This window comes from Cervus elaphus, chromosome 31 (assembly GCF_910594005.1).
Source record: "Cervus elaphus chromosome 31, mCerEla1.1, whole genome shotgun sequence".
NCBI classification, from domain to species: Eukaryota; Metazoa; Chordata; class Mammalia; order Artiodactyla; family Cervidae; genus Cervus; species Cervus elaphus.
The window spans coordinates 51713890-51741560 of record NC_057845.1 but is presented as its reverse complement, the minus strand read 5'-3'; the positions used below and the strand labels follow the sequence as shown (position 1 = coordinate 51741560).

The 27671-nt window shown below is 40.2% G+C and overlaps 1 protein-coding gene across 2 annotated transcripts in view; it reads right to left on the bottom strand.

Moving 5' to 3' along the window:
• LOC122687514 (T-cell receptor-associated transmembrane adapter 1) overlaps positions 1-27671 on the bottom strand; it is a 41067-nt gene that overhangs the window by 12245 nt on the left and 1151 nt on the right. The window contains exons 2-3 of one of the 2 annotated variants that reach the window (XM_043893043.1): positions 12230-12340; positions 4368-4404 (exon numbers count right to left, since the gene is read on the bottom strand). In XM_043893043.1, the coding sequence (XP_043748978.1) occupies positions 4368-4404; positions 12230-12340 (148 nt within the window). The remainder of the gene's footprint in view (positions 1-4367; positions 4405-12229; positions 12341-27671) is intronic. The other variant, XM_043893045.1, reaches the window with a different exon arrangement.

Genomic DNA, 27671 nt, shown 5'->3' with positions numbered 1-27671 from the left:
TGTGAGACTGAGATTTGCCACACATGTTTCACTGGTGACCCTGACAAGAGCTGAGTCAGTGGATCATTGAGGACAGAGAATTGAATAGAGTGGGTTCAAGAAAGAAGAGGAAGAGAAGCCAGCAAATATGGACAGAATGTACGTGGAACTTCCAAGTTTTCCTGTAAAGACTACAGAACAATGGAGCGGTGACTACAGGCAACCTGTAATCGAGAGAGTTTTCCTTTAAGATGTGAGGTGTTACTGTCTGTTTATACACTGATGGGAATCAGACCAAAGAGACCAAGAGAAAGCAACGACGCAGGAGAGGAAAGGGGAAGTTGCTGCAGCGATGTGTTCCTGTGTATACGCTCGATAAATTTGTACTTTGATAGGGACTGTATCATGAGTGTGGGTTTCCTGAACTTGGCATGAGTGAACATCAAAGGTAGATGCTTGGTCCAGGAGAAAAACGTAAACCCTAGCAATTTTTGTATGGCTAGGGTTAGCTAAGAACCAGCAGTGTTTCCTATGAGGAGAGATGTTAATAGGGTCTCAGAGATATGATATCTAATTCTAAATTTTTATTTTGATCAGTGTTCAAGTTCTCTTCTAATAATGCCCACTTTTTTTTTTTAATAAAGTCAAACACAGAGGCTTGTATTGCCAGTGATTTGGAGTACTTAAAGGACACTTAAAAAGTGTTTTTTTTCCCTCAAAGTTTGAGAGAAGGGAGACTGGAAAGAGCTGCCATCTTGAAGAACTGTAAAGAGATGGGAAGGAAACCCAGAGCAGTGGCACAGAGACAGTCAAGAAGAAGATCTTTGAAACCTGTAAGTACATTTCGGGAGATTCTCACAAAGACTTGGGCACGGGACGGGACTTCGTGCATTCACGTAGGGTTGGAGTTTGGATTATGGTTACTTGTACGTTAAAACAAACAGAAGGCTGGAGAACATGGAGATGTTTTGGTTCCAAATGCAGCAGTGGTTATAATGAGGGCCTCTTCTGTGTATCTACTTGGAAATCTGATGCCAGGGAAGGCTACCCAGGAGTTCCACTACCATCAGGATGTTCAACCCTGGGAACAGGTGGAGATGACAGCTGAGACAAAAGTCTGTTCCAGGGCACCAGGTCAGTATACTCAGCAAAGAGGGGAAGTGAAGCAGGGTCCTCAACCTGCAGAGCTCTAGAAATCCAAGAGATCATTTTAGGTAGAAGAATAACTGAGATGAGATACGTTTTGTGATAAAAGTACCTTTCAGTGCCAAGCAGGAGGAGACCATGCAACAGTTGCTAGAAACTTGTCCTAAGTCCTTGAGACAGACCCTGAAAATTGAGGAGCTATAATAAGCTTAATGTAAATCTGAACTGCTTTCCTGATTATCTGAACCACTTTCTTTAATTAAGGGGTAAATATAATCCAAATGGGTGGGTATTTTCTTAGACCTTAATTTAGACCTATAGTCAGCTTTTTTTTTTTTTAACCATCTACTCTCTGTAAGTGTAGTATTATGTTATAATTCAGCTTCAGAAATGCTCATTTTCCCAAGATTACAAACCTAGTAATTGCAAGCATTTGATTAAAATCCAGAACTGTTTGGATCTCAAACCCATGTTATTCTCACTGCATTATCCTCTTAAAACAGATCATAAGACAAGAATTGTGCAAAATTACGTTTAAAGGAAAAATAAAGTGCCCTGGGATAAATACCAGGAAGCAGGCATTTAACTTTCTATTAGATGTAGATACTTTGCTGTCCTTTAAGTGATCATGTTCCTGACTTACTAATGCAGGAAGAGAAGATCAGAGAGGCAAATTTCTTTCCCCTCCAGCTTAGCTTCCCACCTAAACCAGTGCTGAGAAGGAGCGGGGACAGGGCAGCAGGGAACCCAGGGTAGGGGAAGCTCGCCTCTCTTCTACTGGCCTCAAACCACGTAAGGAACTGCGGAAACAGCCACGACTTTAGCCCTACCTAAGAAAGATACCTGCCTAAGTCCTACCTAAGAAAAGTCAGTACTACCTAGGAAGAGTCAGTCCTACCTAAGAGCCTCTTGATGAAAATCAAAGAGGAGAGTGAAAAAGTTGGCTTAAATCTCAACATTCAGAAAACTAAGATCATGGCATCCAGTCCCATCACCTCATGGCAAGTAGATGGGGAAACAATGGGAACAGTGACAGCCTTTATTTTTGGGGGCTCCAAAATCACTGCACATGGTGACTACAGCCACGAAATTAAGACACTTGCTCCTTGGAAGAAAAGTTATGACCAACCTAGACAGCATATTAAAAAGCAGAGACATTATTTTGCCAACAAAGATCCATCTAGTCAAAGCTATGGTTTTTCCAGTGGTTATGTATGGATATGAGAGTTGGACTATAAAGAGAGCTGAGTGCCAAAGAATTGATGCTTTTGAACTGTGGTGTTGAAGAAGTCTCTTAAGAGTCCCTTGGATTACAAGGAGATCCAACCAATCCATCCTAAAGGAAATCAGTCCTGCATATTCATTGGAAAGACTGATGCTGAAGCTGAAACTCCAATACTCTGGCCACCTGATGCGAGGAACTGACTCATTGGAGAAGACCCTGATGCTGGGAAAGATAGAGGGCAGGAGAAGAAGGGGACAACAGAGGATGAGATGGTTGGATGTCATCACCAACTCGATGGACATGAGTCTAAACAAGCTCTGGGTGTTGGTGATGGACAGGGAAGCCTGGCGTGCTACAGTCCATGGGGTTGCAAAGAGTCGGACACGACTGAGCAACTGAACTGAAAGAAAGATAGCCCTTATTTCCACTTGCTGTTTTAATATTAATGCCTTAATGGCGGGAGATAGTTCATTTGTTTTTTTTTTTTGTTTGTTTTTTCTCTGAAGCCTCCATGCTCTCCTATAAAGGTGACTTTGGCTTCCAAACTACATAATCAGAGAAATAGACAAGCTGTGAAGTACATACATAAACTTGTGAATTAATAAGATAGCCTCTTTATAGATACAGTCTGCACCGTATATTCAAACTCTGCCTAAATGGAGATTTATTACAGTTGATAACAGATTATTAAATCCTTGAGGGAAGGATCCGCATCTTTTCGTCTTTGTATCTCCATTGTCTAACAAATGCTTATTTGTTAAATGAATATTTATTGACGGAATGAATGTTATAAAAGAACCAGCCTTTTTTTCTGAATTTTCCCTGCAGCCAAAAGCTTGCTTGCTTTGAGCTGGGTATTTTACCAATTTTCCTTTCTGATTTCTTATCATCCTAATTAAAAAACCACCATTCCTGTCTTTGGTAGGATGATTGTATCACACTACTTTCTATAACAATGCATCTTAACTACTTTTCAAGTGAAGAGTGTGAAACCAATTGCCAGATTAAGTTCTGCATGGCTATGTAGGAGTCTTTTTGTCAGTTTTTTTTGTTGTAACTGAATCAGCAAATCATTCTTGATATGAACTAATGACTTAAATTATCTCATGTTGTAAAATATAATGTTAAAAATAATCATAAAATATAGGTTTTCTTTATTGTGTAGGTCTGCCTGTAGCCCAGATCTGAATCTTCCAGAGACATTTCCACATGGAGAATTTTTTAAAGGACGTTTTAGAGGACAATAAAAAGCTTACAGTGTTACCCTATACCAATGAGAAAGCTCTATGTTTTTGAAAGGCATTTTCAACCTTTCAGTTTACCATTTCAAAAAGGTCTTAAAGAATCCTCTAGAAAACTTTCTATATTTAGATTTTTTTTTGTCCCAAAAGAGAAATTTCCAATTTAATGACACACTTGGGTCAGAATATACTGCCTAAGAAAATGAAACTTCTTTACTGTGACATCATAAACCTTCTCTTAAAAAAATATTATACAAATTTATCTGCAACTTGCTTAATAAATATGTGATTAAGTTATGTTAAATCTATAACTGCATATTATTTAGAGTTATTTATTGGCAATACCTTTAAAACGGCACAGCACAAAATGTTCTTGTGTATGTGCACACATATCTTAAATTGTATTAGGTATTGCCAGATTTCCTTCCACCTCGAATTCTTAAGAACCACACAATTCTATATTTAATTGTACTACATTCTTACAGTCTGAACTGAATCGTAATCTAGGGATATCTTCTTCCAAAATTAACGAGGATTCTGTAGATAGCAGACTAGTTTCATTTTCATCCAGCTCTCTTATTGACTCAGGGAAAGTAAATAACTAGGGTAGATAATGTTACAACTATTACTCTTCAGATGGAAGTAAAAGTAATTAAAACTCATCTTTTATTTTAACCCAAGGGAAACATTCCTAAGTCAATCCTATGAAGCAATATAACACTAGTTACTTTCCATATCATTTGGGAACCGTAACCCATGACTTGTTTCCTACGTACCTGGGAAAGTAGTCGTCGGAGTATGCGCATATTTTTTCTGAAAGATATTCAAAATAGACAAGAGAAAATATGACATGTGTTAAACCTTTCAGAGCATGTTCTGAGAGGAGCTTAGTAACAATGTCAGTTCACATCTTTAATCAAGCCACTTAGCTATCACTTAGGGGTAAAGGTATTCCCCGGTGTGGGCCAGTCGCGTTCCCTCTTGGTAATCTGGATGGCAAACATCGTACAGCTTGGAAACCGTGTGAACTCGAGTGAGCGGCCGCTTCACGCAGGGGAAACGCCAGGCTGAGCCGGGGACCCCGTGCCTGCCTGTTCTGTGGCCCCAGCCTGTTGTGGGGCACAGCCGCGCTTCTCTGCCTCGGGTTCCACGGAACAGCTCTGCTGCTTACTGACAAAGTGCCCTCTTTGCCCTTACAGATTTGAATAGGCTTTTCTTCCTTATCAGAAAAAAAAGTCCCTAGAAGACACTTCTATTTATCTAATTTTGGAGTGCTCGTCAACTTTTCTTGGTGTGTGACAATCACATAAAAATTATCTAATCATCAACAAAATTTCTTTGAACTGGATAGATATATATAGTGTGATATCTTTTATATTTTGATTGCATATTATTAACCTGGCATTAAATAAAAACCAAAATCTTGCAAAGGCTATCATATGAAAGTGAAGCCCAGTATTATCTCTCTGACAGTGACTCAACTGTGTGTTGGTATTAAACTAACAAACATTTCCAAATAATTGAACAAGTCACCAAACAACTACAGAAATTATTTTTAGTTAGACTGATGTATGACAAAGTTATTATCCAGACAAGTCATTACATGTTAGAGAAATATTATTCAGTAATGTTTCAAATTATTAAAATCACCATGTTGGAGGGTAAAATAGACATGCCACATGTCCATATATTTGGAAGAATTCTGTTAAGGGCCAAATGTGGGAACTTTTTGCAAATAACAAACATCAAGCAGCTATGGGACCAGAAGTGGTGAATGTAACCTGTTTGGGATCTGTCACAAATATGCTTCTTTAGCCCACAGCAAATGTCTTACCATGGACTGCATCTGAAAGATGTAGCTGTTTTCAACTACCTTCAGATTAGTCTTGTGAATATGAATGTAACACGGATGCTGGAAGAAGCCTAGAGAAGCCCGCTGCTGCACGGTACCCACAAGTTAATGGAAGCCCAACAAATGAGAAAGCTTGAGAAAATGTAAATAAGTTCAATAAGCATAGAAATAAAAATTAGTTAATATAGACTAGAAAATTGTTCACTGGAAAATATAAAGTATGTATTGATTTCTTTTTATATGAAGTACATGTTTATACTCAGGTCATTATTATTCAAATTTGTCTGAAACTAAAGTGCATACATAAGAATTTAGTCAAACTGTAGCTTTGATGTATCATGGAACAGATTCAGGGTTAGGAATCAGAACTGGATTTGGGTACCAGCTCTTCAGTGTATTTCATTGCAGATGAACAAGCAAATCATTGTAGAACTCATTCTTGGTGTATCAGTAGGGTTAATAATGCCTATATCATGGAGTAGATGTGGGCGATAAATGAAGTAATTTGTATAAAAACATTATAGAAAGTCGGTTATCAGTATTATACATTCTAAGTCCACATCCTATAACAAGCCACGTTTAATTGTGCTAACTTGAATTTGGGAAGTTTTCAGATTAAATGGATTAGCTAAAAAGTAGCTGATAGAATATAACTTAAATGCTATTTTGAAGACTTATAAATAAATCTTGATTTGAGATGTAATCTTTTGGGAAGAAGATTGTCATCAACTGAGTAGTAAATTCAAAGAAAAGATTAAAACTAAACAAAAACAGTGACAGTACTTAAGTAGAGTGAGAAAAAGACAGAGGTGTGGAGTAAAAATGTTTCTCCAAACTGACTAATACTTCTTAAAGATGATGTGGGTTTTCCAACTGGAGGTGCTTAGCGTATAAATGATGGTGCCTGGAAAATACACTGTTGTAATTGTAGAAGGATCGCTCTCTAGAAGGAAAATGCAGTTCAGTGTATTAGCAGCAGAGAAAAGCAAAACGAAGATTTGGACCAAAAAGTTTTGTGTGAAAAAGGAAAGAGAAAGGGAACTAAAACAACGTGAAGAAGAAAATAAGTAATGGGTGAAGGACTTTGTACATCAGAACAAATCATACTGAAGAAGCACCCTGAAAGGAAACATTACAAGTTCAAGGTCACCATATCACACTACTCTTAAAATTTAAATGTATAATCTGAAGTGAGACCATCAGTACTTATGTCCTTTTAGTCTTACAATGCTTATCATAAGAAGCGTAATAGAACATGATATCTTTAAATAGGGGTACTACAATAAAAGGTTTAGAGCTTACAGCAAAGGAAAAAGATCAGTAACTTCAGACTCCTGGAAAGAGCTTGCCCTATTATGAGTGCTTATAGGTTTAAATGACATGATTTAAAAGCTACTTGAACATTTCAGTTATATTTAATAAAAGACAGTTTTTATTTTATTATAAAGCATGTATGTTTGCAAGACTCAGTTTGAGAAAAGCTGGGTGAGTTTTCATAATCCTCTCCTGTGATTCAGATATAAACGCTGTGGTCAGGTTCATGGTTGAAAGGGTGCGAGCTGACATTTGCTTTTGTTTTCCCCTTTGTTGTGTTCACCCTTCCGTGTGCAATACGAAACAATAAGAAACAAGAGTACGTGGCTTAAACTCCATAATACAAAGTTTATGATACATCTTTAGTGTGAAATATGTGCCGTAATTTTCTAGCAAATGGGAGATACACTGATAGGACTTTGATGTATGAACAAACCGTACAGTTGTTTATCCTTCTCAAAACAGAGAAGAAAGGTTAAAGAATATTTTTTAGGCTTAAAGGAAGAAAAAGTGGATGCATTCCTATTAGAAAGAGAAATAAATGTGATCCTCCTAAAGAACATATTTGGACAAAGAATCACATAAAAATGAAAGATTTACTTGGGGGGAAGGGAGAACTCCATTTCAAAGCTTCTAGGAGCCCTGCCTGCTATAGAAAACATCAAGGAGAGGCTTATCTTGTCTATCTGATTGAATGTGTAGATACTGCATTGTTGCTGGAACAGAGATTTTCTTTTGCAAGCTATTTAATACAACCAGAAAAACTTATTCACTAACTGCTCGCCAAGGTGGAGTCATATCTTGCAAGTTTCTTAGCCACAAAGAATAGCACAAAGATGTAGAAATAAAAGTTACATGAGGCCAGAGGTAGGAGCATTGTGTACAGAGACCAAGGGACAGCAAAGCTGGCTAAATAGGATAGAATCTCTGGTAGTCTGTCTGTCCAGGAGAAACAAGTCAGGGAGGGTCCTCAGGCTGACAGCCAAGGAATCAAACAGTTTGCAGGACTAATCCCAAATCCACCTGGAATCTCTGGATAAGAAAGAAAGATAGTGTCCTTTGCTCATGTGAAGTAGAAAGGATGGTGATCAGTTAGTAATACTGCAGTAGTTGGGAATGGGCTACAGAGAGAAAAGGGGGGATGGAATAAGAACATCCACAAACGTTGTTCCAAGGTTAATCTTAGATTTGCACACCAGTAAAGTGCAAGACCCAGGGTAACATGCTCCTCCTAAAGAGTGAAGATCGAGTAAAGTCAAAACAAAAAAAGTCTTTTGTTTTTCCTGGATCCATGAGCTGAGGGGTGAGCGTATCCATGACTCAACCCAAGCCCTGGTGGAAGAGGGTGGTACCATAATTTCTAGCAGATTGTGGGTCTAAGGGATTGTGGAGCAGGTGTGGGAGAAGGAGGGTATCTAAGAATGGGAAGGTGCACATAATGGTGTGAAGTAACACCCATGTGTAAACTGGACCCTGTGCTGAAACTTGGGATGCCCCTTCTGAAAACCTCACCCTGCCTGGAGTAGTCAGACAGTTTGGACCTGGCTCAGACCTCAGGAGGGTGCAGAGTCCTTGGCTGGAAGCGGTGGGGCACTGCTGCGTTGAGGAGCCTGAGCATCAGGGGCCTGTGGCAGGATTGGGGTACTCCGGCATGGCCCCCCTCCCCCTCCCCAGGTGCCTGTTTCTCCCCATCCCCGGGGTCTCCCTTTCTCTCCATCCTTAGAAAGGGAGGTGCAGGGTCTGCAGCAGGGCGGCCCACTGGGCTCATACATCTGCAAGGCCTAAAATCACCATGAAGGAATTGGTGTGGATACAGAAGAGGGACACATTCCAGAAGTCTTTAGCTCTTTACTGCTCAAATAAGTTAATTGAAGGCAGGCTGATATTTAGAAGTAATTCTAAGAAGCCTACACAAAATTCTCTAAAATGAACCTGTATGTGATTTGAACAAACTGTTACCACTAAAACTCAGGTTATTGTACAGACACGTTAAATGAGAGACAGGGCAGGAATTGGGATGAGAGCTGGGGAGTGTGGGGACGGTGGGAGGGGTGACGAAGCCCCAGAAACGAATGTTCACTGAACAGAGTAACGGATAAGGGAGATGTGTGGTATGCCCACACAAAGGAATATTACTCAGTCATAAAAAGGAATGAAATTAGGCCATTTGTGGAGATGTAGAAGGACCTAGTCTGTCATACAGAATGAAGTAAGTCAGAAAGAGGAAAACATCATATTCACATGTAATGTGGAAACTACAAAAAAGGCACTGGAGAACCTCTTTGTAGGGCAGGAATAGATATGCAGACGGACAGAATGGATTTGTGAGGCCAGGAGGGGAAGGGGAGGGTACGAAATACCGGCAGAATAGCATCGACATGTATGCACCACCCAGTGTAAAACAGAGAGCTGGGGGGAAGCTGCTCCCAGCAGCTCCGCTCCGCCGGGCGAGGGGGCCCAGCTCGGCTCCGCCGGGCGAGGGGGCCCAGCTCGGCTCCGCTGGATGAGAGGGGGCCCAGCTCGGCTCCGCTGGATGAGAGGGGGCCCAGCTCCGCTCCGCTGGATGAGAGGGGGCCCAGCTCCGCTCCGCCGGGCGAGGGGGCCCAGCTCAGCGCTCTGCGCTGAACTAGAGGGACGGGAGGTCCAAGACGAAGGGGATATAGGTACCCAGATAAATGATTCTCACTCAGCTGGTAAAGAATCTGCCTGCAAGGAGGCAACCCACGCCAGTATTCTCGCCTGCGGAATCCCCACGGACAGAGGAGCCTGGCGGGCTACCATCCCTGGGGTCGCAAAGAGGCGGACACGACTGAGCGACTCGGCACAGCGCAGCACGTGGCCAATCCGCCTCACTGCGCAGCAGAAAGCAACAGGAGACTCTGGAAAGCGACCACACCCAGAGAAAACGCGGGGAACGTGGAGCCCTAGTGAAACAGCAAGCACCTGTGGAAGGGAGGCCCAGAGCCCCAGAGCAGTGCCGTGGGCTGTGCCTTGCGCAGGACCCACCTACTAAACCCCAGCACTGCGCTAAGGTGACTGCGTGCTTCTCACAGAACCCATGGTCTAGATAGTATTCCCTACACTTTGGCTATAAAAAATCCAAAACTCAGAAGTTACATTACTCCAACAAGATCTCTCAGGTAAATAGTAGCAGAGTTCTAATACAGGTCACGTTGATTTCAGAAGTCATGATTTTAAAAACAATTGAAGGAACCAAAATTGATTTTTTTTTAGAGTACATTAATGTAATTTACAATCCTCTGTTTCTTTTTAAGTGTTCCTCCCCTCTGCCAATTTTAGGCAAGAGCCATTTATAGCATGCCTGAGGTGGTAAGGGACTGTGCAATTATAAGTGGGAAAAAAAAGTCTGTCTTCTAAAAAACCTGCTTTTTAAAAATTTTAAGTTTAGGCAACTGTCTTTTAACCGTGGCCAACTAATCATCATAAACAACTCCCGAAAAAAGTTTGTAGGGTGGGAAAATGGTGTGAATATGGATTAATAAATTCCAACACACAACCAAAAATGAGAACTGGAAAACCTATTCACATCGTGTTGTAACAGATTAGCACAGCCAAATACTTTTGGGGCAGTGTCGGGGTCCTTTAATGGACCGGAACCTGGTGGTCCGGAGCCGACGATAATAAAGTGAAAGAGAAAGAAGCTAATATTCCCTGGGTTACACAGAGAACCAATAAAGCCCCAGGACAGGGCTTGCACCGCTCACAGAGGCACAGGGCACCCTCTCGAAGAGGTCTTGAAAGCCCGGGGAAGGAGAGTGAGCTCTGCAGGTTTCCACGCTCCAGAGAATTAGCCGGAGGGAGGGAGGGAGGGGGAGAGACATGGGGATCCAAGTCTCTGGTGGAGCAAGGGTGTTTTAATGATCTTTCCGTGAGTATATAGAAATTTCTTTCTGTCGAATTTCTTTCGACAATGATAAAGATCAGAAAACCAAACGTACAGCAACCATTATCAAGGGAACAAGGAATCAACAATGGTCATAAGGTCAGAAGACAACCCATATCTCCAGAGAGAGGGTCGTGACTAAGCAGTTTTGTTGCAAGGACAATGTTTACTGAAGGAAATCCACGCATGTGTCTCATCCTATGACCTCAGTCCTGGGAGTGGCGTGGGTTCCCCTCATTCCTGTTACCAGGAACGGATAAGGAACAGAGGATTTATGAGACACAGAAAACACCACGCAGGGATCCTCCTGTCAAACGTTCGCTGACAGGGCAGCAGTAATAGGTCAGTAAAATTAGACCAGTCCTGATCTTATCATGCTGATGAAAAGTGATTCTACACACTGATATTCACCACAGTTCCGTGCAGTCATAGGGCTGAAATAAGGGACTGCGTAGGTTGAAAGTGGGCTTCCCAGGCAGCTCTATGGGTAGAGAACCTGCCTGCCAATACAGGAGACTCCCTGGAAACTGACCACGGTTCCAAATTAGCTTCATGTACTTTTCCTCGAACACACATGTCTAACTCAATTTTGTTACTGCTGCTGCTAAGTCGCTTCAGTCGTGTCCAACTCTGTGCGACCCCATAGACGGCAGCCCACCAGGCTCCCCCATCCCTGGGATTCTCCAGGCAAGAACGCTGGAGTGGGTTGCCATTTCCTTCTCCAGTGCATGAAAGTGAAAAGTGAAAGTGAAGTCGCTCAGTCATATCCGACTCCCAGCAACCCCATGGACTGCAGCCTACCAGGCTGCTCCGTCCCTGGGATTTTCCAGGCAAGAGTACTGGAGTGGGTTGCCATCGCCTTCTCTGCAATTTTGTTAACTTTGCTTTATTTATTTTCATCTGTTTAAAGAAACTGTATTTACATTTTCTGTTTATCACTTAAATGTCCCACTTCCAAGAGTGTTCTGGTTCTAGAATATTAAGAGCACTGAGAAATAGTTGAACTTTCATTCCTACATCCACCCATCCTTGTATTCAACACACACACCTACATTGAGTGCCTACTCTGTGCAAATACTGTGCCCCTTACTGGGCATCACCTTAATCCAATCATGGCACAAGAGGGTGAAAGCCACATGGGTAAAACTTCTGCCCAGTTTATTGAAAAGAGACGCTGTCGGTGGCTGACCCTGGGAGTGTTTGATAACAAGCCTGTGGTTCAACCTATCGCTTTTCTATTCCCTTCTGATCTTGCAGGCAAGTCTGCTGCAGTTTAGAGGTCCTGAATAATACTGAGAAGCTTGAGTAGACTTGAGTGGAACCTTAAAGAGCTAAAATTGGGACTCTGTTTACATTTCTAACATGAATACATGCTTAAGCAAACCCTCAGGGTGAAAAAACGTATCAAATAGATTTTCTATAGATAAAAACATATTATGAATAACATTTCATAAAGTTATCTTACTCCACAGGTTTTCCAGTGACTTGGAAATGCAATGGACATTGGAAATTCCAATGACTTTGGAGATGCAAAACAAGTATCATATGACTATTTCTCAATGTCTTACCTTGTCGCTGCTTTTCCACATAGTGGAAAATGTTGAAGATCAGCGATATAGTCAGAGCTAAGCCCAAGAAGGCTAGAATTGCCCAGACAGAAAAGTGGCATTCAGGGCTTCCTGCAAACAAAAGCAAACAGATGCTTAGTAATACTTGCTTACTCATTTTTTCGGAACTGGGTATTCCCAAAATCAAAACCACTGTATTTATTCAGAACGAAGGACAAATCTGTCAAGAAATAAGCTGGCATTTGTTAGTCTAGCTACTAAAGATTCAGTTCTAAATCAAGAACTTCAAATTATGCATAATAATAATTGGCTGCACTTATCCCCTTTTTTTAATCCTCTGTGTAGTCGTACATGCTTTCGTTACTGTGGAGGATCACTTATTACCTTCTATTAATCCCAGTACTACAGGACGCTGTGTGTTGGGATAAAAACAATAACACTGGAATCAGAGTTACCAGTTTTGTCACGACTAGCCATGAGGAGTTTTCTCATACTATTTGGAGCCCCAAGAAGAGATAATGGTGGGTCGATTACAGTCCTCCCTCCCCTCTGTGAAGGTCTTTCTTTCTTCCTGAGCTATAAAGGGCGTTTTGTGAGATACTGACCATCAGCTGCCCTGGGTTATTTATGCCAATCTTGACACACAGATGAGTGACTACTAAGATAATTAGCCTAATTACAAATATATTATAAAATATAAATGGAATATATTTACATACATGTATAAAATTCAACTAATTATCTTAGTAGTCCTATACCCATGTGAATGCTAACCCCAGAAAAATAGCATGTGATTCTATAATGCTACATATTTGTGTATTCACTCAGTATCAATTAGACATTTCTTTGTGCCAGGAACTATGCCCTATGTTATGGAATCAAAGATAGAAAAAACAGAATCTTTGTCCTCAAGGAACTCTGTTTAGTTGGGGACATGATTGTGTAAACACATAATTAGGAATGCAGTGTGAAAAAACAATTGCAATAGAGATTATGTTCCTTCATAGTCCCCACTCTCTTTCTCTCTGTGACTCCCTGGAACATTTTAAGCCCTTTCAGAGAAATCCAAATACCACGATGTTAAACACAATAAACAGTAGAGGCAAAAGCTTAATAGGAGGAAAATGAGTTCTACGCCCTTAACCTACCTTTAAACCATCAAATAAAGACTCCCAAGCACAAATGTCCTTTGTGTTGCTCTATTTCACTTGTTTTTCGTATCTCAGATTTGACATTTGAATTGTTTAATTTCCTTCAAATTATTGACCTTGCAATGGTTGTTGAACTGCCTTCTGTGTATTTGAGTTGCTTTATTTATTTATCAGAATCATTTATTTTTAAATGAGCATAGTTAGGCATGCTGCTGCTGCTAAGTCACTTCAGTCATGTCCGACTCTGCAACCCCATAGACGTCAGCCCACCAGGCTCCTCCATCCAAGGGATGCTCCAGGCAAGAATACTGGAGTGGGCTGCCATTTCCTTCTCCAATGGTTAGGCATAGAGGTGATTAAATATATAAAATATACATTTCTGATATAGATGTACATATACATATAATTTGCATGTCACTTATTCATCCATACATTGCTTTTGTTGAACTAGCCTGCGGGTATTTTAGCACACCAGAAACTCTGTCTACTAATGTCTGTTCTCCCTTTAATTTTGTATTATGTAATTAGATGCTCAAAATATTACAAGTCTCACAAAAGAGGGCCATTTCTGTCTTCTGTTCTGCTATGCCAGACATATAGTACATATAGGATTTATAAAATCTTTTCAAGAATTGATAAATGGGAAAAGTTAACTGATAATGGTAGTGAAATGTGTGGTTTCATTTTCCTTTATGGGAATTTTTATATTTCATAAAGAATCAGAAAACTGAGAAGACAAAGTCTTCTGCAGTAGTTTAATAGACAAACTTCTGCAAATTAATTTCGTTAAAAGCGCTGAGATTTGGAGGGGCCTAATTTATTCATCATGCACATAATCCCACAAATATTTATAGAATTCTATAACATAGTAAATTATCTTAAGTATATTAGAAATTCTAGTTATTTCATGATACTGCATATATTTTTAGAAGTATTTGATTTTTATGTCTAATGGTTTAAAAAAAACAGGCACTTACTAGTACAAATTTTTAAAAGTCTGACTATCAAAATATAGAATAATATTCAAGGCCCTCTATTTAAACATAATGGAGAAGGAAATGGCAATCCACTCCAATATTCTTGCCTGGGAAATCTCATCGACAGGGAAGCCTGGCAGGCTACAGCCCAGGAGATCACAAAGAGTTGGACACGACTAAGCAAATGAACAGCTTTAAAACATAAATAGTGAGCTTCCAAGGTGTCATTAGTTATAAAGAACCTGCCTGCCAATGAAGGAGATAAGAGATGTGGGTTCGATCCCTGGGTCAGGAAGATCCCCTGGAGTAGTAAATGGCAACCCATTCCAGCATTCTTGCCTGGAAAATTCCATGGACAGAGGAGCCTGGTGGGCTACTGTCCATGGGGTCGCAAAGAGTCAGACATGACTGAGCATACAGGCATGCAAGACACTAACATCATACTTAGTAGCCTTCAAAAAAAAATCCTACCAAAAAAAAAAAAATCCTACCAGTGTGTTTGGCAGATTTTTACCATATTAGTATGTTACTTTTAGTGGTTACATAGAATTTCAGTAGTGTTGCAGTAATGTAAATGACATACCCAATTCTCTAAGACAGACGTTCTGATTTTTTTAAAACATTTTTCTTTTATAAACAATAATGCAAGAAAGTCTATTGGATGGTCATTTTCCACGTATGCAGACTTATCTACAGAAAGGTTCCTGGCAGTAGAATTGCTGGGTTAAAGCAAATTTTTAAGACAAACTTTCAGAGCTTGATTGTTCCCCACCTCCTTTTGATAACAACCCCTTTTAGGTGGTTGGTTTAACTGTAATGAACAATGGAACCAGCAAGCTCTCATGCCAGATGCCTCTCAGTTTCTTTCTTCGCTGTTCCAATGTGTGTGTGTATGTGCGGAGTTGTGTCCGACTCTGCAACCCCATAGCCCACCAGGCTCCTCTGTCCAGGGGACTTCCCAGGCAAGAGTCCTGGAGTGGGCTGCCATCGTCCCGACCTGGGATTGAAACCATGTCTCCTGCATTGGCAGGGGGATTCGTCACCGCTGCACCACCTAGGAAGCCCGTGCTTTAATTGCCACGGTCACAATACAGGGTTGTTAACTTCTGATATTAAAATAATGATTTTTATTATTAAAGATTTTTCTTCCTTTCTTTCCCTTGTATATGTCCCTTTAGGACCACAGTCTAGATACAGTCTAGATTCTTCCACATTTTAAAGCAATTTGAGCGCACACTGTCTTTTCTATTGTGGTATGTCACAACTATCATTTTAGGTTCTTCACTCAACCAAATGTGGACTCTCATCATCACCATCTACACTCACTGTGTCTGGTGACACTTAAATAAATGAACTTTAATTGCTACAAAAAAGCCAGACTTGTACAATCATCCATGTTCAAAGTCAAAAACAATTAGTAAACTCAGATAAGCTAAAAAAGATAAGAATCAACTATAATCCTACTATCAAGAGACAGTCACTGTGAACACTTTGGTTAATGCACTTTCAAACTTATTTTCTGTGTAGAAGCTGTTTTGGTCATGAAGCATATGATTTAATTATACTGACTATACTGTTATCTGCTTCCCCCTGATAATTATACAGCACGCTTCTTTTCCTAGAAGCTAAATATCCCTTCATTTCTTTTAGCTGCCCTATATTCCACTGCATGGATTTCCCATAATTTAATCAATCCCTTATTTTTAGACATTTAAATTGCTTCTAATTTTTAGTTATGTAAGAAATTTTGTGATGATTATCTTTAACCAAAACTATACACCCAATCTTAATTTATTTTAAGGTAAAAATTCCTGAAACTGAATTACTGGATCAAAGAATTTTGCCATCTTGATGGCCAGTGTTTGAAAACAGAGTACTAAGCAGACCCTTCTCAGGTCAGCTTGGCCTCTGTTCCTATTAGTTCAATTGGCCCTGACTTTGTGGCTCTTGGTGTTAATCCTTGCTCCATCAATCACCGCTCTTAACCCAACAACTATCTTTATGCACGCTGTTCCCATACACTCCTCTTTTCCAGAGTTTCTGGAGAAAGTTGTCCCTTTATTTTTTCTCTGGAGTCTGTGACATACGTCCTTCAGGAGAAGGTGGCTGCTCCTACCTCTGCCCTAAACGTAGAGGACATCACACTTTTCTTTGCATATTGTGTGCTCAGGTGTGTCCAGCTCTTTGTGATTCCATGGACTGTAGCATGCCAGGCTCCTCCGTCAATGGAATTTTCCAGGCAAGAATACTGACGTGGGTTGCCATTTCTTTCTAAGGGGAACTTCCTGACCCAGGGATTGAAAGCGCGTCTCTTGCATTGCAGGTGGATTCTTTACCACTGGGCCGCCTGGGGATCCCTTCTTTTTCTTTACCATGAGTTTTGTCATTGTTGTTCAGTCACTAAGTCATGTCCGACTCTTTGCAACGCCATGGACTGCAGCCTGACGGACCTCCCGGCCCGTCACTGTCTCCTGGAGTTTGCCCAAGTTCATGTCCCTTGAGTTGGTGATGCTATCCAACCATCTCATTATTTGTCACCCTCTTCTCTTTTTGCCTTCAATCTTCCCCAGCATCAGGGTCTTTGCCAATGAGCTGGCTTCTTCCCGTTAGGTGGCCAAAGTATTGGAGCTTCAGTTTCAGCATCAGTCCTTCCAATGAACATTCAGGGATGATTTCCTTTAGGATTGACTGCTTTGATCTCCTTGCTATGCAAGGGACTCTCAAGAGTCTTCTCCCAACGCCGCAATTTGAGGGCATCAGTTCTTCAGTGCTCAGCCTTCTTTATGGTCCAACTCTCACATCCATACACGACTACTGGAAAGACTATAGCTTTGACTATACAGACTTCTGTCGGCAAAGTTATTTCTACAGAATATTACTTTAAATTTTCTGTCTGTCTTTCAGGACTTGTCTACTACACACACCCAATAATAGACCATGCTCCAGTCATTCTGAAGCACTTGCAATTTTCAATAGAGACCATACTTTATGTCTGGACATTTGCCCCTTTTCCTGAAATACCTTTCTCCTTGGCCATCTGACAAATCCCTAGTCACCCTTCAAAAGTGCCTTCTCTCTGAAGCACTCATGCAGTTACTGCCTGTCCCTCACCACGTGACAACTCATCTATCCCTCTACATTTCAACAAACATCAGAATCATCATTTATGTATGAAAACTCCTCCCTGCTAGACTGAACTTCCCAAAGGAGAGAAAGAGTGTCTTATTGATCTTTTATCTTCACACTTCAATTTCTTCAATGCACCTATTGTTAATAGGACTCATTGAGTAAAGACATATAAAGAGATTTGTGTAATGATGTTTCTCACTAATAAAATGCTCAATAAATGGTAGCTATTGCTATTGTTATTATCTTCTTACTTTGGTCACCTGATGTGAAGAGCTGACTCATTTAAAAAGACCCTGATGCTGGGAAAGATTGAAGGCAAAAGGAGAAGGGGGTGACAGAGGATGAGATGTTGGATGGTATCACCAACTCACAGGACATGAACTTGGGCAAACTCCAGGAGACAGTGGGGGACAGGGGGGCCTGGTGTGCTGCAGTCCACAGGGTCACAAAGCTGGACATGACTTAGCGACTGAACACACATAATAGTAAGACTCATTCTATTATTTCTATTTCCTATTCAGCACAAAGTAGGTGCTCACTAATTATGTGTCAACTGACTAAATGAAGAGTAAAGTGAAGAGGGCAACTTAATAACCAGGGCCAACAGAAGGGTTCTGCTCAAGTATGAAATCCAGACACATCCACAACCCAGGAAAAGACAGATTGAAGATTCTGTTACATCTGTCTCTAGTACTATTGAGAAGACCTATTTCCCAGCAGCTAGGAAACAGACCACTGAGAAAGAGTGACTCATTGTCACTCTGGTGACGCTACTCATCAATTTACCATCCTAATTCTCTTTGCCCTGAGCCTGTATTTGCCAAAAAATCTACCTGTAAGTTGTATCCTAGGAAACTTGGTACAAGAAAGCTGGGGCTAACAGCTGGCTATCTGATTAGATTTATGGGTGGTCACAACTATAAAGGTAAAATTTTATTTTCTTGTTTAAAAAAATCAGTCTTTGAGGAGTTTGAGTAGTGTTCATTAAAATCTCCTGAAAAAAGGAATTTAGAAAATACCATTAGCTGAGCTAAGCTGTGAACTCTATTGCAACCCAGGATACATATGCTTGCATAAAACTGGGTTGCTTGCATAAAACACGAGAGTCAGGGTGAATAGAAACAATCGTCACAGACCACATAATCACTTTGAGAAGCATGAAATGGGGATGTGCTTTCATTCTCTTCTCTTCAACCTTTACCTTAAAAACCTCATATGTTTACTATTATGTATTAAATGTACACTTTCCTACTATGAGAACAGAAAAATGGATGTCTTCCTATAAGCTGACAACAAGGTTCTATCTACATAAACCAAGAGTTGCCTCATGAAATAGTTGTTTTGTCTATTCTTTATCAGAGAATAATGGAAGACTAACTCCTGCATTTAAAACTCAAATAAGTTTTTGGCAGATGTTCTTTATGATTTATTTTTGGCCTAGAAAATAATATAGTGTAGTATAGTATAACTTATCTAAGAATATAGCATATTAACCGAAAAGCTGCACTGCTTAAAATTAAGAATTTAATAAATGTTTTAATAATCTACCTTTGGTCAAAATTAGGGGTGGCTTGTAGCCTTGCTTGGGCTTCCCCAGTGGCCCTGTGGTAAAGAATCTGCCTGCAGTGCAGAGGTCTCAAAAGCTGCAGGTTCAATCCCTGGGTCAGGAAGATCCCCTGGAAGACGGCGTGGCATCCCACTCCAGTATTCTGGCCTGGAAAATCCCCTGGACAGAGGAGTCGGGCAGGCTATAGTCCACAGGGTCAGAAAGAGTCAGACAGGACTGAAGTGACTTAGCACAGTATAGCCTTGCTTTAGAAATGGTCCATCTAGAATTCAGTTCAGTTCAGTCACTCAGTCATGTTCGACTCTTTGCAGTCCCACAGACTGCAGCACACCAGGCTTCCCTGTCCATCACCAACTCCCGGAGTCCACCCAAACCCATGTCCATCGAGTCAGTGATGCCATCCAACCATCTCATCCGCTGTTGTCCCTTTCTCCTGCTTTCAATCGTTCCCAGCATCAGGGTCTTTTCCGAAGAGTCAGCTCTTCGCATAAGGTAGCCAAAGTATTGGAGTTTCAGCTTTAGCATCAGTCCTTCCAATGAATATTCAGGACTGATTTCCTTTAGGATGGCTGGATCTTCAACACCACAGTTCAAAAGCATCAATTCTCCAGCACTCAGCTTTCTTTATAGTCCAACTCTCACATCCATACATGACTGCTGGATAAACCATAGCTTTGACTAGACGGACCTTTGTTGGAGAAGTAATGTCTCTGCTTTTTAAAATACTGTCTAGCTTGGTCATAGCTTTCCTTCCAAGGACCAAGTGTCTTTTAATTTCACAGCTGCAGTCACCATCTGCAGTGATTTTGGAGCCCCCCAAAATAAAGTCTGTCACTCTTTCCACTGTTTCCCCATCTATGTGCCATGAAGTGATGGGACCAGATGCCATGATCTTAGTTTTCTGAATGTTGAGTTTTAAGCTAACTCTTTCACTCTCCTCTTTGGCTTTCATCAAGAGGCTCTTTAGTTCTTCACTCTCTGCCATAAGGGTGTTGTCATCTGCATATCTGAGGTTATTGATATTTCTCCCGACAATCTTGACTCCAGCTTGTGCTTCATTCAGTATGGCATTTCTTATGATGTACTCTGCATGTAAGTTAAATAAGCAGGGTGACAATATACAGTCTTGACATACTCCTTTTCCTATTTGGAACCAGTCTGTTGTTCCATGTCCAGTTCTAACTGTTGCTTCTTGACCTGAAAACAGATTTCTCAGGAGGTAGGTCAGGTGGTCTGGTATTCCTATCTCTTCCAGAATTTTCCACAGCTTGTTCTGATCCACACAGTCAAAGGCTTTGGCATAGTCAATAAAGCAGAAGTAGATGTTTTTCTGGAATTCTCTTGCTTTTTCAATGATCCAGCCGATGTTGGCAATTTGATCTCTGATTCCTCTGCCTTTTCTAAATCCAGCTTGAACATCTGGAAGTTCATGGTTCACATACCATTGAAGCCTGGCTTAGAGAATTTTGAGCATTACTTTGTTAGCATGTGCGTTTGGTGCAATTGTGTGGTAGCTTGAACTTTCTTTGGCATTGCTTTTCTTTGGGATTGGAATGAAACCTGACCTTTTCCAGTCCTGTGGTCATTGCTAAGTTTTCCAAATTTGCTGGCATATTGAGTGCAGCACTTTCACAGCATCGTCTTTTAGGATTTGAAATAGCTCAGCTGGAATTCCATCACCTCCACTAGCTTTGTTCGTAGTGATGCCTCCTAAGGTCCACCTGACTTCACATTCCAGGATGTCTGGCTCTAGATGAGTGTTCACACCATCGTGGTTTTCTGGGTCATGACGATCTTTTTTGTATAGTACTTCTGTGTATTCTTGCCACCTCTTCTTGATATCTTCTGCTTCTGTTAGGTCCATACCATTTCTGTCCTTTATTGAGCCCATTTTTGCATGAAATTTTCCCTTGGTATCTCTAATTTTCTTGAAGAGATCTCTAGTCTTTCCCATTCTATTAATTTCCTCTATATCTTTGCACTGATCACACTGACCATCTAGAATTACTGCATCTAATCATCATGTCATATATTTTAGGGATTTGATCATTCATTCATACACATGGTTAAAAGGTGAAAAACAGATTTTGGAAGATTTTTTTGACTCTCCCTGCAGATTTTCCCTAGATCAACCTCTGAATGGAGGCTTTGATTATTTCTACACCAGGACATGTCCTAGTTAAGTTCCCCAGATTTCTTAAGAGAATATAGAACTTGCTTCCATCTCAGCTGATGACCTGTGTAAAATAGCAACAGAGCTAAACTTCAGGTTGTAGTCAGAAAATAAAAATTAACTCTTTATTGCTCTTTTTATTCTCTTCCATTTTCTACATCTTCTGCCTTTGTTATCAGGACAAAATAAAACTTATTTTAAGAAAAAGAACCAACTGTATGAAACTTGCTGCTGAATTTATAGAGATGCTATGGACTAGAAGACATTGTTTAATACATCACTGGTATCAAAAATGTAATGAAATACAAAGCTTCTGAATGAAAATCTTCCTGCTGGTAACTCAGACCACGTTACAAAAGGTATAAGAAGCTGAGGATCTCCTCGAGAAAGGATAAATGTTTACTCTAATAATCCATGTGAATATTGTCACTGGTCAATATTGTCAGTGGTCACCTGTCTGACCTTGTGTATCATTTGACACGCAATAGGGTTATATGCTGCTCACTTTTGTGAATTAATTGTACCCCTTGCTCCTTTTCTCTTTGCGCTGATTTCTTTGGTTCTCCTGTTTGTGTGCTATTCTATGTACTATTTATATGTACTGTTCTATGTATTAGTACTTCTCTTTCTGGGGGAAGGGTAAGAGAGCAAATAAATGCACAGAAAATATAATAAGTCTACAATTTATCACCCTTGGGAGAACGAATAAAATCATCCTTTGGAGAACTAACAAAATCAGTCTCCTTTGTACTTACCTTTTTTCCCTTTCCATTTCCCACAGAATCTAGTATTTAGTATATACTCAATAAACAGTTGAGTAGGAAAAGGTGTACTTCAAAGCAGCAAGCAGAAAATCCTAATTTCATTTTAAAATTACACTGATTCTAGCTGTAAATTCTTATCATTCACAAAAATACATTTCACTTATGAATTTTCCTTAGTCCATTAATTGTTACAAGAAGATAATTTTGCTCTGAGCAGCAAAGAAATAACCAATATCACAAGATTACACTTATACTAATGGCTTTAGGAAAACACTAATAATTTTCATGAAATACACCAGCAACTCCAAGGAAAGAACTTGGACCACACTGCACATCCATTTAGGGCTGGGTTTTGTCTTTGACTAGAACAGTAAATTTGCTTTGATCAGTTGCAGACATTTTAAAACAGGTTAAATTCTAATATGTCTGGATTTGTTTCACATGGTCTCTAGTTTTCCCCTGATTTTAGGAGTCTATGATTCCTGTGTAACCCTTCTATTTCCCAAGGTATTTTTCTTTTGTAATGTGATCCGAGTTAAAAGTAGGAAGGTTTTTATTTGGAAGCTTTGTATTTCATGACACTCTTGATATCTTTCAAAAATTTTGATTGCCAACAATAAATGCCCTATTTTGAAAAGCAAAACAAAAACCACAGAAATGAGAAGATATTGAATAACTGAATGGTGGAGATTTTCAACTTGAATGGTAGTTTTGTGTAAATGTTCACATATACAGACTCACACATATACTTCATACCACCTCTTACTGAGTTACTTTCCGTATGCAGTATACCCGTGTGGGTATCTATTCAATACTAACAGTGCCTCTTATAGCAGAGGATGTGCAAAGTACCTACAATTTCTTGCCTGACAAATGCAATCTTTAGTACCATTATTCATTAGTTGTAATTACTTGCATATAGCTTTTAAATAGTACTCTTACACAATTTTAAGTTAGCTATCTATACTGTTAAAAAACTAAAATTTTGGTACGTTATCAGTGAGGCGATGTCAGGTAGGAAAAGCATGACTGAAGTTTCTAACTAGCTTTCAACTAAACCAGGGGCTAATGTGTGTGTGTGAGTCGCTCACTGATGTCGGACTCTCTGTGATCCCATGGGCGATAGCCCACCAGCCTCCTCCGTCCATGGACTTCTGCAGGCAAGAATACTAGAGTGGGTTGTGATTTCCTTCTCCAGGGGATCTTCCTGACCCAGGGATCAAACCCGGGTACCCACATTGCAGGTAGATTCTTTACCAGCTGGAGCCAGCAGGAAAACCCACCAGAGGCTAATAGTAGTAGTTCAAATATAAGTTGGCTTAAAACTCAACATTCAAAAAAACTAAGATCATGGCATCTGGTCCTTTCACTTCATGGCAAATAGATGGGGAAAAAATGGAAACAGTGAGAGTCTTTATTTTCTTGGGCTCCAAAATCACTGCAGATGGTGATGGCAGCCATGAAATTAAAAGATGCTTGCTGCTTAGAAGAAAAGCTATGACCAACCTAGTCAGCATATTAAAAAGCACAGACATTACTCTGCCAACAAAGGTCTGTCTAGTCAAAGCTATGGTTTTTCCAGTAGTCATGTATGGATGTGACAGTTGGACTATAAAGAAAGCTGAACGCTGAAGTATTGATGCTTTTGAACCGTGGTGTTGGAGAAGTCTCTTGAGAGTCTCTTGGACTCCAAGGAGATTCAACCAGTCCATCCATAAGAAAATATTCATTGGAAGGACTGATGCTGAAGCTGTAACTCCAATAATTTGACCACCTGATGCAAAGAGCTGACTCCTCAGAAAAGACCCTGATGCTGGGAAAGACTGAAGGCAGGAGGAGAAGAGGACGACAGAGGATGAGATGGTTGGATGGCATCACCGACTCAATGGACGTGAGTTTGAGCATGCTCCAGGAGTTGGTGATGGACAGGGAAGCCTAGCATGCTGCAGTCCATGGGTCTCAGAGTTGGACATGACTGAGCGACTGAACTGAACTGATAGTTCAACATAAAGGTACTGATATAACAGTCCCCATGGATTCTCCTCATGAAATGAACATTTCTTATTGCGGGGATCATTTGGTTGCAAACTAGGCACATTATTGATGACTGTTTGTTGCACACTGCCACTGTCTACACAGCCTCTGCCACTACTGTCCATATGCATTATCCCACCAATAAAAGGCATTAGAGTCATGGACTGGGTCACTGGAAGAGATTCTCAAATCTAGTCCCAGGCTTTCAAGTAAATAAGGAACTTTTTAATGCAAAAATTGAAAACTGCCAAACTTAAATGTGTCTATTAAGAATAGGTTATTTGAAAAGTGAATGATACATGTTAGGAAGGGGCCATGATGGGAAGAGGAACATTAGCAATATGAAGCTTTGGAGTGTCTGTTTTGGAACAGTGTATAGGGAAAAAGGCAGAAGGTGTGACTTTCTGCAGATCACTGACCCTCGCCATAAAGTGAAAATGAAAATTTCTCAGTTGTGTCTGACTCTTTGTGATCCCATGGACTGTATAGTGTATAGACTGTATAGTCCAGAATACTGGAGTGGGTAGCTATTCCCTTCTCCAGGGAATCTTCCTGACCCAGGGATCAAATCCAGGTCTCCCGCATTGCACGTGGATTTTTTACCAGCTGCTCCACAAGGGAAGCCTGACCGGCATTCTAAGCCAAGTATAAATCTGGTGTTCAGAGACCATCTGTGTGACATAAAGGTCCCCTCTTTCTAGTACACGATGATTCCTCTTAACCAATGCCCACTGATTACCCGAGGAAAGTGTACATGGCAGAGTGAGACGGAGGCTAGATTTTAAGACAGCATGTTATGATTCCTCTAGTATTAGACTCGTCATTTCTTTCATAATTAAACTCAGAATTGGTAAACTTGGGAAGACCTATTGGGATTTTGAAGTCTGCCGAAACCCCTGCTGTAGATGAATCTGTGTTTTTCTGTACTTTTCGCTGCTCCATTTTGTATATGTACTTGCTGTTTCCTGCGGGAGAACCACCTTGGCAAGAGCCTCTGAAGATGGCATAGGTGTGTGCAACTTCATCCAACAAAATACTGTAGCCACTACGTTTCTTTAATGTTTTAAGAAGGCTTGTTAATTGTTTCTTTCCTGTTTAAGTCAGGAATGCTGAGAAAATTAAATGAAAAAAAAATGTCTGGAAAAGAGATCAATATTTATTTATTATTAACTAGCAATTTGTAGGTATTTATTTCTTAGAGTTGTGAGCTTTACGTGCCAATCATTGCTGGGTTAACTGTTCTTAAGATCACTGTTGATTATTACCTAATTAAACGATTGTGTTGGACCTGCTTTTAAAGAACACCTGCACTGAAACGATTCATGAATGAGTCCTATCTGGTCTCTGAAAGACAAGCTTTTCGTTGCTCTCCAAAGATGACCGAGGATCCAGGGAAAAGAAACTGAGTAAAGACAATGAAAATCTTTTTTTTCCTTCAAAAAACAGCGATGTGTAACTAGAGTGAATCATTGTTTAAATTAAATTAATAGCAGCCCAAAGGAGCCGTTCTTGCCATTTGGTTCGGCTGATCCTGACTACGTGGACACAGAAGCTCGGGAGCATCTTGGATGCTGGCACGCTTACTGATGCAGGGAGGACAGGCCACGTGAACTGTGCTGTGCTTGGCCGCGCGGTCGTGTCCGACTCTCTGTGACCTCAGGGGCTGCGGCCCGCTAGGCTGCTCTGTCCCTGGGGTTCTCCAGGCAAGGATACGGCAGAGGGTTACCGTGACCTCCTCCTCCAGGGGATCTTCTAGACCCAGCAGTCGAACTGGAGTCTCCTGCATTTCGGGCAGATTCTTTACCAACAAGCCATTTAGGTAGGAGAGAAGGAAAACTTTGGATTTTACTTTTCATACATTCTTTTTACTCAACTAGGAATCATCTCACTTTTCCATTGTGTTCACATTTATTTTCTCCTTTACTTCACCTATCTAATTTAAAAAAATACTCTGAGTCTCTCTTTTCACATTAAGCATGTTTCGTTTTGTTTCTTGGCTTTTAAGATCTATGAGGCTTTAATGGCAAGTACTGTACATATTTTACCTTCTGTGGAATTTTAGGTCTTAATTGTCAATGGAGGAGTTCCTGCATTACACTGGAAAAATCTAAACATAAACCATGAAATCCTAAGGAGAATATTTTATCCTCTCCTCTAAATTTAAAATTAATTAATGGGAAATAGCTGAATGTCATATTCACTGCCCTCAGCCTTCCCACACTTGCCAAGTTCCCCATGACTGTCAGCTCATCGCAATTATTCATAGCATTGCTATGTTCATTTCTGCAGGGCACTAGCAAAATGGGCACAATCGTTTTCATTCTTTGCTAATATATGTACATGTACCTGGGAAAGATAAAGAGAATTGTGAAAATCATACATCAGTTTACGTTCCCTGTGGAATAATCCAATCACTCGATCTTAAAATCCATCAAGCAAAACACTGGGAAGCAAATTCACAGATATTATAATATCTATTATCTTCTACAAATGGCTCATACATATTGATATTAAAAATACTATTAGCACAATTAAAAGCAAAAGATGTAATCAGGTAATTCACAAATGATAGAATTATAAGCAGTTTAAAAACCCACACAAAAACGTTCATTTTCATTATAATCAGAGTAATACATGTTAAATAATGGCTTAGCATGTTGTGCTTATCAAATTAGTAAAGATTTATAAAAATGAGGCCAGCTTGTTAAGGAGAAACACTTCTAGGGTGAGAGTGAATTGACAACAACTTTGGAAAAGCAATTTGACAATAATGATACTGAAAATGTTCATAACTTCTTATTCAGTAATTCTGTGTCTAGGAATATTTCCTAAGAAAATATCCTTAATATAGAAAAAGCAGAGTTGTTCATCCCTCTGTCATTTAAAATAGAAAAAGACTGGATGCAACATAAATGTCTAACAATAAACAAATGGCTAAGTAAACTATAACTCAATTGATGTTACTGTGCATCCCTATAAAACAACTAAGCAGAAGTTACTGTGAAGATGGAGATGGTGATAATGTTAGTGAAAAACACTGAACATGATTTTATAAATATTATTATTTTAGTTATGAAAAGCAAACCAAGTAGAATACATAGAAGCAAAAGTTGGAAGGAAATACAACATAATATTTTCTAGAGTGATGGAAACTAAATTTTTTCATTTGTATTCCACACTTCTCCCACTTTATATATTATACATATTTCTCTTATAATGGGGCTTCCCCCAATAGCTCAGTTGGTAAAGAATTTGCCTGCGACACAGGAGACCCCGGTTCGATTCCAGGGTTGGGAAGGTAGGCTGGAGAAGGGATAGGCTACCCAATCCAGTATTCTGGGGCTTCTCTTGTGCTCAGCTGGTAAAGAATCTGCCTGCAACGCGGGGGACCTGGGTTTAATCCCTGGGTTGGGAAGATCCTCTGGAGAAGGGAAAGTCTGTACACTCTAGTATTCTGGCCTGGAGAATGCCATAGAATCCCAAAGAGCTGGACAGAACTGAGTGACTTTCACTTTTCTCTTATAACATTTATTTAAAGAAATTAAAAGTACATTAAAGAATAAAGGAGGAGTGATAGTCAACGTGGAGCAGAAATTAAGCTAATAAATGTGCGTTCAACCCTTATAGTCCATTCCAAAGGTGATGGT